This window comes from Globicephala melas, chromosome 12 (assembly GCF_963455315.2).
Source record: "Globicephala melas chromosome 12, mGloMel1.2, whole genome shotgun sequence".
NCBI lineage: Eukaryota > Metazoa > Chordata > Mammalia > Artiodactyla > Delphinidae > Globicephala > Globicephala melas.
In genome coordinates, this window is record NC_083325.1 from 79064231 (window position 1) to 79076847 (window position 12617).

The following is a 12617-nucleotide window of genomic DNA, read 5'->3' on the forward strand; positions in this document are numbered from 1 at the left end:
CTCTACCCCAGGCTCTGTGGACTGCCCCATGGAGTCCCACTGAGAGGAACCACTAGGGCTGCCGGCTGGCCAGCTGTGCTTCCCGCCTCCAGACTCATGCTAGGTGTGGCCCCTGCTGCCCTCTGGGTCTGCATGTGTGGTTGAAATTAAGAACACACCCTGCTGGCGACTGCAGAGTGATGAAGATGGAATTTGAAACTCATTCTCCTGTCTCCAAGTGCTTTTTCTGCTATATCACTGCTGCTTTATCTTACTTTACCGTGTGCTTTATTTTACCTTGGAAACTCATAGCTGTTTACCTTTGCCATTATCAGTTTTGTGTCTAGGCAGCCTACGGCAGAGGCAGCTCTGGCAACATTTCTGGCATTGATGCGTCGCTGCCCAACTTTTCCCTCTATCTTTTTTTTTTTTTTTTTTTTTTGCGGTACGCAGGCCTCTCACCGTTGTGGCCTCTGCCTTTGCGGAGCACAGGCTCCGGACGCGCAGGCTCAGCGGCCATGGCTCACAGGCCTAGCCGCTCCACGGCACGTGGAATCTTCCCAGACTGGGGCACGAACCCGTGTCCCCTGCATCGGCAGGCGGACTCTCAACCACTGCGCCACCAGGGAAGCCCTTCCCTCTATCTTTAATCAAAGTTTTTTTTCCCTGGAAATTCAAATGAGATCTATTTCTCTTGATCAGGTGGGAGCTGTGTGGCATATAGAATAGTGGTACCAATTTTTTTTACTTTTGACTAATTGAAGAGAGCAATTTCATGAATTATTTTCTTTTTTACCCCCAGGCAGCCTCCTGTCAGTGAGTCTCATTGGAGAATGTTGCTGCAAGACATGTTAACTATGCAGCAGAATGTTTACACCTGTCTAGACTCTGATGCTTGCTATGAGGTAACTCTACATATGTAAATATTTCCTCTTAATTTTGTAATGTTGGTTGTTACATTTTGTTGATTGGACACAAGATGATGACCATAAGCTTCACTGTAAGTAATAGGACTGAATTATTGAATAATATTCAATAGCTGGTAACTGAGCGGTGCTTTAGAGCTTGAGCACTTGCATACATCACTTCCTCTTTGTTCACTGCAACACCGTTTATTTAGTGGGTTAATTCTCAGCTGGAAAACTCCGAATCGTGCTTGGATCCTCTCTCTTCCATAGTTCTGGTGGTCACTAAAATTTGCTTCATGTGCCTGAGAAAAGTCTTTCAAATCTGTCCTCTCTTCATCTCTGCTAAACGGTTGTAACCCTCCAAACTTGTTTACCTACTTCCATATCTCTTCCTCATTTACACGGAAGAGAGTATTCTTCTAAAACAGACCTTTTCGTGACACTCCCCTTCTTAAAATGCGCTGCTATATAAAATAGATAAAATACCGTATCTACAGTTAGAAAGTAACCGTATTCCTTAGCCTGGCATAGAAAGCCACGGCAGATTCCAGCCACCCTGTCTCTTCTCGCCTCTGACGCTCGCTGCCATGTGCCCTGTGCTCCAGCGGTGCCAAATCTGTCATGAATTCCTCCACTCACGATGCTGTTTCCTGTTTCTGTGACTTTGTACGCATTATTCCCTTTGCCTGGAGTATACTCCTCTTTTTTAAATTTGAAAATTGCTGATAACTTTTAGGATTCAGCTCCCTAATCATGCCCTCTAGGATGCCTTCCTTTGTCCTTTGATATAACTTATCTCTATTACAGCCTTTCTTTCGGATGCGATGACTTGTTTGTTTCTGTGTGTGTTTCTTCCCTTTGGTCATTAGCTCCTAGGTAGGCATTATCATATCATGTTCATCCTCAGCGACCCCAGGGCATATTATAGTGTCTGGAGCATAAAGGATACTTAAGGATGGTGAGTTGACTAGGAGTGTAATTTAGGAGAATTTAATCCTTATTTTGGAAGGTGTGTGTATTACCACCAAATTACTCAAGCTTTGTATGGAAAAAGGATCCAGCTAACCCATCTTTAATGAGATACAGTTTAAAAGAGGTTCCCATTTGAATTTGCCTATCAAACAAACAGATCAAAATCGTGTAGAATATTTCTTGTGTTGCTCTGCTCTGACATCACGGAGCATAACCCATTGATAAAATGAGAGTTATAAAATAGGTCTCTGTTTTGTGAAATTTGTTGGTATTTTAAATTAGATGATTACACTCGCAGACCACGTACAGCTGCCAGAAACTTCACCTTTGTATCTAAAGCAAAACTTGAAATTCAGTTTCAGGAGAAAATAATCTATATGCACATGGGGTCCAAAATCTTACTCTCATTAGTAACACTGCTTGAAGTAGTGTTTTTAAAGTGGGAGTAACGTTATTTCCTGGTATTTTCTGACTCTGATTGAAAAATTAGCATTAAGTATATTACACTTGAACTCGCTCCTGTGTAGAGTAGTCTGTCATAACAACTTGACGTAGTAAATTGTTCTAGTTATATTTTAACCTTTGCATTAGGCTTTGATATTTTAATGACTTCGCGCCGTTAGTCTTTCTCCTTTCAGAAAACATTTGAAAGCATATTATAACTGTCCTGAACCGATTCTAGAAGATAATACAGATTTGGGAAACTTACATTTTAAAATATTTTAGTGATGTTTAAATTATGCTATATTGTCTTACTGACCTGTGGCCACTGTATTAGGTTTTGCTGTCATTGGAAAATAATTTTAAATCTCATTGGCATAATTTTGATAGGGTGCAAGATTTCTATACAGCCTGTAGAGCAGAAATCTATATTGTTCGTTTCAGCAAAACCTTGAAAATATTAGAGTGAGTGAATTTTATTTTTTAGTATTGGGCATTGACTGTTTATGGCTTACCTGAATAAACCAAAGGAATAGAGAAATTGTTGCATCTAAGTCATTTTGGTCGCATGGAGCAAGCCATCTTCACCTGTTATATAAGCGATTAGGGTTACTCACTGATAATTCGCTTTCTGTCACAATATGGATTTTATAGCACATCTCTCATAGGTATTAGTAATTTTATCCTTATCAGTCATTTTAGGAAACACCTGTCTAAAAATGTCTTCTCCAGAAGCCTAGAAACAAGTGAAAATAAGGGGGTCCTATGAAAATTGGGTAGCCTTCCTAATTATAAGGAAACTCTTGCTTCTCCATGAAATCTACTTTTTATCTCTTCTTTTTCTGTGTTATCCTCATCCAACAGTGGCATGATAGGAAAGAACATTCTTGTGGAAGTTCTTGTGCTATTTATATATTGATGCTATTAGTGTGGGTTTAAAGGGAGCTCTTTAATAGGACTTTTTTGGAGTAAGTAGATAACCTCAATTATGGAATAAATTTTATGTTAATTGATGCTATTAGTTGCCTTGTAAAATACAATGACATTTGCATAACTGCCTTCCATCAGAGGCTTTTGTTTTATTTAAATAGTTTTTAAATTGCAGATTAGAAAAAAATGTTCTGTGGTGTATTGTAATTCTAGTGACTCGGTGTAAGTAGAAATTTGTAGCCTGGGTGTTTAGTTTACAAGACTGACTTCAGATGCTTTAAACACTCATTAATCATGTGTACCATATTCAAAGATTTTCTTTTAAAAAATGGAAATGTTATAAATACTTTAAGCAGAGTGTGGACAGTGTGTCTAATGGATCCTGTTTTTAATAAGTATGAACTTTGGATATTTTACTCAAGTATTTGTTGTAACACATTAAAATATTATGCTTACCATTGGTTTGTTCAGTTAAATTGTTTCTTCTTCCTAAAAGGGGGATTTTTTTATTGACATGACATTCACATAACATAATACTAACCATTTTAAAGTGTGCTTCATTGTCATTTAGTACATTCATACATATTGTGCAACCTCTACCTATAGGATGGATGTATTTTTTAAAATTTATTTCACTTGGATATCAGAGTCTCCATTGTGTCAAGAACTGAGTCCTCCCTCTTTAAGCACTAACTCCAGTTTCTTCTTTTCCCCAGATATTTACAGAGAGCCTTCTGTGTTCCAGTCGCCTTGAAAATATCCACCTGGCTGGGCAGATGATGCACTGCAGTGCATGTTCAGTAAATCCACCGACTAGTGTAGCCCATAAAGGAAAAACCCAGTACAGGGTCAGTTATGAAAAAAGCATTGACTTGGTTTTGGCTGCCAGCAGAGAGTACTTCAATTCTTCTACCAACCTCACCGACAGCTGCATGGATCTGGCCAGGTAGAGGAACTCTGTATTCTCCGTAACAGGGAGGGGGGGACGTCAGAATATACAAACTTCATTGTTGGTTTTATCCTCTACCTCACAAAATATGTTATCACAAGTACAGATTGACTCGACTCTATGGGGCACCGGTATTTATTGCTTGAATATAGAATGAAAACTTAATTATGTCCTAAGTATTCATCAACTCTCTTGTGACCCTTTTTCTCTAGCACACTTTCCCACGGTCATTCTAGATGATTATCTATAAGGTTATACTTTTCTTCTGTTGGAAGAGATTCAAGTGGTAGCCAGCAAGTTCAAGTTCTGGAAAATTTCAGCACATTAGGTCGTGTCTGTATGCTTTACATGGCTTCCGCTCTGATTAGATGATAAAGCTCAGAAGTCCCTTCCAGGGGGAAATTTCTGGACTCTGAATTCTGTTCCTCTCTTAGCCTGTTGTACAGGAAAGTTTGTGTTCCTCTTTTTCCTATTGATTCTTAGGAGCTTTTTTTTTGCGTATGGGACACGTGCCCTTTGCCTCTCTTAATGGTTAAACTGTGTTGCCAAGTTTTAATAATGTACAGTTTATCTTTCAAATGGCTATTTTGAATTTTTAAAAAACTCGGTTGTTATTCTTTTTTGTCTTTTGTGTCATCCTTTGAAAGACCTTTAATTCCCAAGATCATTAAAATAGTTTTTCGTATTGTTTTTTTTTACTACTTTGGTGGTTTTATTTTTGCATGGAAATTTTAGGCCCATTTGGAATTTATTTTGATGTAAAGATTGTGGTAGTTGTTTAGAGTTACTTTTCCCCTCAAATAACTGGTAGTTGTTTCAACTCTAGCAAAACTTAAAGGTAACTTTTTTCCCCCAGTGATAACTTATCACAGAAAGAATCATGTTTTCTCAAGCCATGTTATTGAACTTGACAAAGTTGTTTAAAATAGTTAGTAAACTTTTTCCTTCTCTCCCAAGGGATAGTATTTCTATTTCAGATGATGAAAATATCAAATAGAACAACTGGGAGTTGTGTTTGACCTAAATCTTTTTGACAGATGCTCCTAGAGATCATTTTTGAAACTACACAGTACTCGCAGTATTTGCCTTTCATCCACCCCCTTTTCTCCTACAAGGACACACCTTCATTTAGAAAAGATGTCCTGTGTGTGTAATGTGGCACCAGACTGATTGAGCCCTGTGAGCCCAGATGTATTTAATTGTTTACAGTTTTATTGAAATAGAAAATAGCCCATCCATTCTTATTGATTAAATTACTATTTATTTACTAGGTTTTTTTTTTTAATTGAGGAAGCAGTACATCCACAAGATAAAATATTTAAAAATACACAAAAGATAGATATGGAAGATGTCTTTCTCCTCATTCGAGTTCCTCTAACTTTATCCCTCAGTTATATTTTTAATCAGTTTCCTGTGTATCCTTCGGGAATATCTTATTAAAAGTTACCCCCTTCTTTCTTAAATCACAAATAAGTGTATACTACTTGTACCTATCTTTCTGTGTCTTGTTTTATTCACTTACGATCTATATTGTGGGTTTTTCCATGTGGATACATATAGGTTTGTTTCATTCCTTTTTGATGGTTGTAGACTATTTGACTTTTATACAATTTATTTAATTAGTTCCTGATTTAGTGTATTTTATTTTAAAAAGACTGTGGTAGTGAACATCCATAATTATGTCTGGGCATGTGAGAGCCTATCTGTAGTATAAATTCCTAGAACTGGGATTCCTGGGTTCAAAGTGCGGTTAGAATTTTGGTAGATGCCACAAATAGGTTGTATACTGTTTATCCTTGAACCAGTAGTAAGTATGTGTTAGTGCTCATCTGATTTAAATCCCCAAAGTTTGCAAGAGCAAGCTAGGCCTATATCTGTCGCTTGGTCATGTAGTTAGATCCTGGGGCCTAGATATTTTCATGTGATGGTCCATGATTTTAGCATTGTTAGCTCTTCATGGCCTGATCTCTACCTGTCTTTCTAGTCTCATGCCCCACTGTTCCTCTCCATGCACCTTTCAGAAAATAGGTTTATCGTTAACTACAATATTTATTAAGTATACTTTCTCTGAATTTAAAAAAAAATTTGCTTAAAATACTCCATAAGTATCACAAATTCGTAGATTATCAAATCACTTTCATCTATGTTTATCTCAGTACTGCATCACCAACTGATTGTTTCTGATCAGAAAAATGTCTCTTGTGCAGTTTCTTAGGTTATTCCTTTTCCTTTGAGAGACAAAATTGTGATCGAATCAAGGCATTTCTGTTTTCCTTAAAAGAATAACTGGAAATCAACTGTATTCCTTCTGTTTTTTTAAATTTTTTTTACATGATCATTATCTTTTGAGTCAACAGTGAACAGAACACTGAACCCAGAGCTAACGTATCTTGCTTTGTACCGTGATACCTTACGTACCATCAGCATAACCCTGCGCAAATTGCTTCACCTCTGAGCTTCAGTTTTGGCTTCCTTAAAAAGCAGAGGGTGATATTTGCCTGTCTCACAGCCTTGCTGTGAGGATTAAATAAGATATCAGAAAGCCTCTAGCAGAATACCTGGAAGGAAGTTGGTTTTTGATAAATGTGTTGGATCTCTATGTTGTTGATCATAGAAAGGCAACTTAGCTGAACATATGTTACTTTTCCTTTTTAAAAATGAATTTCTCCTAGGTGCTGCTTACAGCTGATAACAGATAGACCCGCTGCCATTCAAGAGGAGCTAGATCTTATCCAAGCCCTGGGGTGCCTCGAAGAATTTGGGGTAAAGATTCTGCCTTTGCAAGGTGAGTTTTCTATTTAGTGTTGCACTATTATTAACTCATTTTGCATTAGTTCACTCGTGTTCCTTTTTAGGTTTTTAACTAAAGAGTACTTTTGGTCATTTAGTCCATTAGCAATAGATTCTGCCCTCTGTCCCATTTTTCAATAACAGTACAGCCGTGAGGCTATTGGATAAAAACACAAATAGAAATTGGGGAATATGGCTGAGAGTTTCAGGTTTACATCAGTTTTGGATTGCAATTTATTTATTTGTTTCAGTTGCATAGATTTAGAATTAGCTATAAATGATAATAGTTTATTTGTTTTTATGCTTACTGTAGAATATTCTTTAATTAAACAGATTTTTTTTTTTTTTTTTTTTTTAAGCAGCGGGAATGACAGGAAGTTGTTGTTTAGAATTAAATTACTAGCAATTTGTTAACATTGCTCGAGTTCTTTTACCTAAAGGTAGAAGTCAGGTTAGTACCAACTCAAACAATCCTGCTGTCCTATCAGGACAGTGGGTGTCTCCCAGTGTCCTGAACCTTACCTGATAAGAAGGAGGTAGATTTTCAATCCCGGACCTCATTGCCCTAAATGAAGCGGGTATGCTTGGTGATTAGTGGTATGCTGGGCTAGTTTCCATGTAATCTCTCATCTTTATTCTTAAAAAAAAATTACGTTTACTATTTATTTTTTATTGAAGTATAGTTGATTTACAGTGTTGTGTTAGTTTCAGGTGTACAGCAAAGTGCTCTTACCTTTGTTCTTAACTCTGGAAACGTTTGGAATTGGGAGTGGGGGAGGCATAACTAAGTTCCTTCTATCTCTCTGGTTTTTGATAAATTTTCATCAGAATTATGTGTGTGTCTCTCTTTTTCTTTTTTAAACTTCTAGTATCTTCGTTCAGTGATAGCCTGTTAAAGGTTCCTTGGTGTCTTTGTCTTCTGAGGTGCTTTGAGTCAGGTGGATCTTAGGGAATATGAGGCAGGAGAGACATTCTCATGTTTTCATGTGGATTTCCACTGCAGTTTTACTAAAAATTAAAGGTCTGCTTGTCAGACAAATTTATTAGACTTTTAAAAGGTAATATTACTATTACCTTGAATATCTTTGTTTGACAGTAGTTTGTATGTGATGTATACATAGCCGGCAACATCTGAAGCAGCTGTGTTCAAGGTGACTGTTAAGTCACTAGAAAATTCTATTCACTCGCACCATTCATGTAATTTTTGAGCTCAGAGCTTCTTAAAATTGTGAGGATTAATCAGAGTTACCAAAAAGCATTTTCAGTTTATTCTCAAATATCTTAAATTATTAACCACCTCCCCCGAAACACTTATATTTTTAATTGAGGATTTCAGTCATGAGAGAGTCCAGAGCACTGTGAAACTTTTGTCTTCCTTATATCTCTTGCTAGGTCAAGTCATTATAGCTTTGACTCTGTGTGTGTGTATATTTTAGCTAGTTATTTCATTCAAGCAGATTGATAGAATACAAAAGATGGTTTCCCAAATGCTATTAAAGTTTGAAAATTACGTTGCGCTCTGATTTTTCTTCAGTGCTCAATTAGCAATATTTGCACATCAGCTGATGGGTTTCAATATCTGCAACCAAACTGTAGGTTCTGAGAAATTTCCTGACTGAGGAGAGTCTTAAGGAAGACTTTGCTTTCATGTTTTGACAGCTTTTCAGTTGGATATATTAATTTGGAATTTCCTATTAGAATGGCTTCTGGATGTGGAGATGGAATATTCTTTTTGTGTACTGTTTGTTGTATTTATGTCACAAATATAATTTAGGTTTTAGTATTCATCAGTAATATTGGACAAACAAAGTTACTTGATATTTAAAGATTTATGGTCCAGGTATTTTTTATTGTAGTCAGTGTACAGTAGTTCATTTTGTCACTTTGCTTTGTTTTGAAGCCTTCTTTGCCTACACTCCAGGAGTTGCTGCACCTCTCAGCAGGTGAGGGCTAGTGGTACTAGATAAGTTATAATGCATGAGTTAATAAAAAACAGGATTACAAATATCATATAAAAAATAATGCCTCGTGTAAGAATCACCTATGATGTGTTTGTGTGTGTACATGTGTGTGCTTTTCCCCATATCTTGGGTGTTTATGTTGTGTAAATTATTCTTACTATTCAAGTGAACCAATTTAGGATATTTTAGTTATCCCTGTGTTCCTTCTACAATAGAGTAAGTCGGTTTTCCAGACTTACAACATTGTGTTAAGCCCAGCTGGGAGCCCACGTTGCCACTTATTGCTGAGTAACTGGACACGTGTCTTAACCTTTCTTTGTGTTTAACTTTTCTCATTTACAAAATGAGCGTAGTAATGAGTACCTTATAGAATTGCTTGTAAAGATTAAGTCTGTATGTTTGTAGTGCCTGGGATATAGTAAGAGCTCTCTAAGTATCAGCTGCCATTTTTATTATCTTCCTTGGAGGTCCTCTTAATGATGGCAGAATTAGAGTGGTCTTACCTACTTTCTCCTTCTCCCTCCCTCCCTCCCTCACTGTCCCTTCCTTCTCCTCCACTCTCCTTTCCTTACATTCAATAAAGATTAATTTAGGCACTTTTATTCCAGTAACCAAAATAATGAAGGGGTACCTCTTGACCTTGAGGGACTAATATACTGAGAGACGTGACATGCAGGCCTGATTCTGTCTTGTTGGGTTTAAATTCTGATTCAGCCGCCTTGAGGTGTGTGATCTGTGGCGACTTAATGGCTTTGAACTTTACCTTCCTCAGTTGGAGATAATAGTAAAATATTCCCTGGACAGTCCTGAAAGTTATATCTTGAACACTGAGAATCCTTATACTAGAGAATCCAATACTTAAGCATTTCTGTGAATATGTTAGTAGTAATAATAATAATTGAGTGATTTTTAAGTTCTAAGCATACTTTGCGTGTAATTATTAATTCTTGTAAATACCCTGTGAGGTAGTGACTGTTATTGTTTTCATTTTTCTAGATCAAGGCACAGAGAGGTTAAGTAGCTTACTTGTGGTCACACAGCTAGTTAGAGGTGGAGCTAGGTAGTCTGTCTGGCTCAAGAACTTGCATATGTAACAGTAAACAATACTCTACTGATGAGGAGGTGTGAAAGTAAAAGATTCTTTGAGAAGGAAACTCTGACCTTTGCTCTCAAGCATCAGCTAAGTGACTGACTTCTACACATTATCTCCTTCCTCACCTATATGGTCCGATTTGTCCTTCTGCAACATCATGAGGAGCTATATATGTTCTGCATCTTTGATGCCCTTCATGAGCGACCGAAATTGAAATTTTACGTCTGTGTTTTGCTGGGCATGTGCTGTCCCTTCCTCCTAAGGTTGTTATGAGACTGTTTGTCGTGTGGGTAACTGGTCAATAAATGCTTCTTATGTCTGAGATGGGAGTGTGTGTGTGTGTGTGTGTGTGTGTGTGTGTGTGTGTGTGTGTGTCTTGTAGTAGTTTTTAAAAATATTTGTGAGATCCAGAGGAAATTGAGGAATCCTCAATTATTAAAAGATACATATATGCTTATTCTTGTTCATTAATTTCAGTTTGAAAAGGAATTTTAGGAGTCAAAAGACCTCTTCCCTTCATGGAAAGATAATAACATCTATGGCTTGAATTAATCTAAATAAGAAATCACATTTTGAAATATAATTTAGCATGTCCTATGGTAAACAGTAAAAGAGAACTGGTATAGTGATGGTCCAGAGGCTTAAAAGATAGATAAATAAAATAAAAAGGCATTTTAACATGGCAGTTACATTCTGTTAGAATCCTACTCTCCAAATGTATTTAATGTGCTTGAAATCTTAGTAATATACCATGCTTAGGGCAACAAGCAGAAAACCACACTTGAGCGTTCCAGTTAAAGGAAGTACAGAGAAAATGATGATCCATTGCCATGTGTAGTTTCAGTTTTCCACCTTAATTTTATTGAGCTGGAAAGAGTGGTAACAGTAAGGAAATCAACTTATTAGAGTTATAAACCTAGAGTTTCTCTAAGAAGAATATAAGAATTCATCAAACAAGACCATTGAAGCATCTGTGAAAACCCGGGCTTTTAGGTACATAGAATGATGATAATATCTATAAGTGTTGTTTTGAAAATCAGGTTAGAAATATATAAAAATTACCTTTCTCATAGTTACTGAATCTGAAATGTTGAAGTAATGGTACACATTTTCTTAAAATATATATATACTAGGAGAAAAACACATAAAACAGCAGATGTTGAGGTAAAAAACCCAGTTTTTTGATTGAGAAAAGTTATGAAAAAGTTTGAAGTATATTGTATCAGTTAGTTTTTGTTAGACTGTCCTATAGTAAAAAAAAAAAAAAAAACCTCAAAAATCTCAGTGCGATATGGTAAGTTTAAACCTGGCATTGTAGCAGCAGAGGGAAAAGATCAGGAATCCCATGATGATGACTCTTAAGCATTTGCTTAGAAGTGGCGTATGTCACTTCCACTCACATTTCATTGCCTATAGAAGTCACATGGCCAGCCTGAAAGTTAATGAGGTGGGTATTAGTGACATGAAAACAATACAGTCTGCGGAAGCTGTACTCAGATTAGATATTAGCCGTCCTGATTGTGAAGTAACTGAAGTCTACATCTGCCTTATATTTTAGAGTAAAGGCCACCACAGGATTACTGTACTAGCAGTTGCATGAATAGCTATCTTGAAATAGCCCAATACACACTAAAGTATTTATGGATAAAAAGACATGATATTTGCATATGGTTCAGGAAAAATAGATGTGTGCAGATACATATGTTTATGTGTATATATGCATGTGCTTGGGGGAGGGGTGGAAGGGCGTGCGTGATTGCAAGTGTGAATGGAGCAGATGATTAACCATTGGTTGATCTTGGCAAAAACTGTAGAGGAGTTCTTTGTACCACTCTTGCAACCTTTCTGTGAGTATGAAATTTAGTCATAATAAAAACTTACTCCCCCCCCCCAAAAAAAAAGCCTATCCCAAAGAAAAACTACTACCTTTCTCCTTTATATCCACAATCCCTGGGCCCCCTCCCACCTGCCTGGAAGAAGTTTTGGGGGAAAATAGGATGTATGTTATATAGCCACGGATTTAGGAATGGATAAAGGAATGAAGGTGTGAAGAATATTTAAGGAGCTGGACTGAATTCAGGTCCCATCACTTTCAGTGACCTTAGCCAAAGTACTTCATCTTTCTGCACCTCAGTTTCTTCCCCTGTGGATAATAGTACCTGCCCTGTTAGGTTCTGCCTTGTAGGATTAACACACATAAAGCACCTACAACAGTGCCTAGGACACAGGTCATATTCATTTCATGTCAGCTACTATCATGGTAATCGTTATTGTTGTATTTACTGGGTCCTAGCTTCCCAGGCAGTGCCATGTTTCTTAAAAGTTAACACCTCTATCCTGAATAGATACCATTTCTTTCTAGCATATACATAATACTCTTTAATTCAAGTTTTTTTTCCCCCCTTTAAGTGTGCCTAATTACCACATAGTGCGAATTAGTGTGATCAGACATCTTATTTTCCTGACATCTAGCTTAAGTGAGAGGATGGGGACTGTTTTTAGAGAAAGGTTAATAAATTGGGTCAGTGAGCGCTTTGAGGACTCCTGCCCTCCAAACTGGTATGACGTGGTGGAGGTAGAAGGTGGATATTTGG

The 12617-nt window shown here is 37.1% G+C and overlaps 1 protein-coding gene across 3 annotated transcripts in view; it reads left to right on the top strand.

Moving 5' to 3' along the window:
* Positions 1 to 12617, top strand: part of NBAS (NBAS subunit of NRZ tethering complex) — a 339511-nt gene that overhangs the window by 161635 nt on the left and 165259 nt on the right. For all 3 annotated transcript variants that reach the window (XR_009566136.1, XM_030844571.3, XM_030844572.3), the window contains 3 exons: positions 782 to 884; positions 3947 to 4176; positions 6852 to 6964. Coding sequence is in view for 2 of the 3 variants with exons in the window: in XM_030844571.3 (XP_030700431.2) it covers positions 782 to 884; positions 3947 to 4176; positions 6852 to 6964 (446 nt within the window). In the remaining variant the exon portion in view is untranslated. The remainder of the gene's footprint in view (positions 1 to 781; positions 885 to 3946; positions 4177 to 6851; positions 6965 to 12617) is intronic.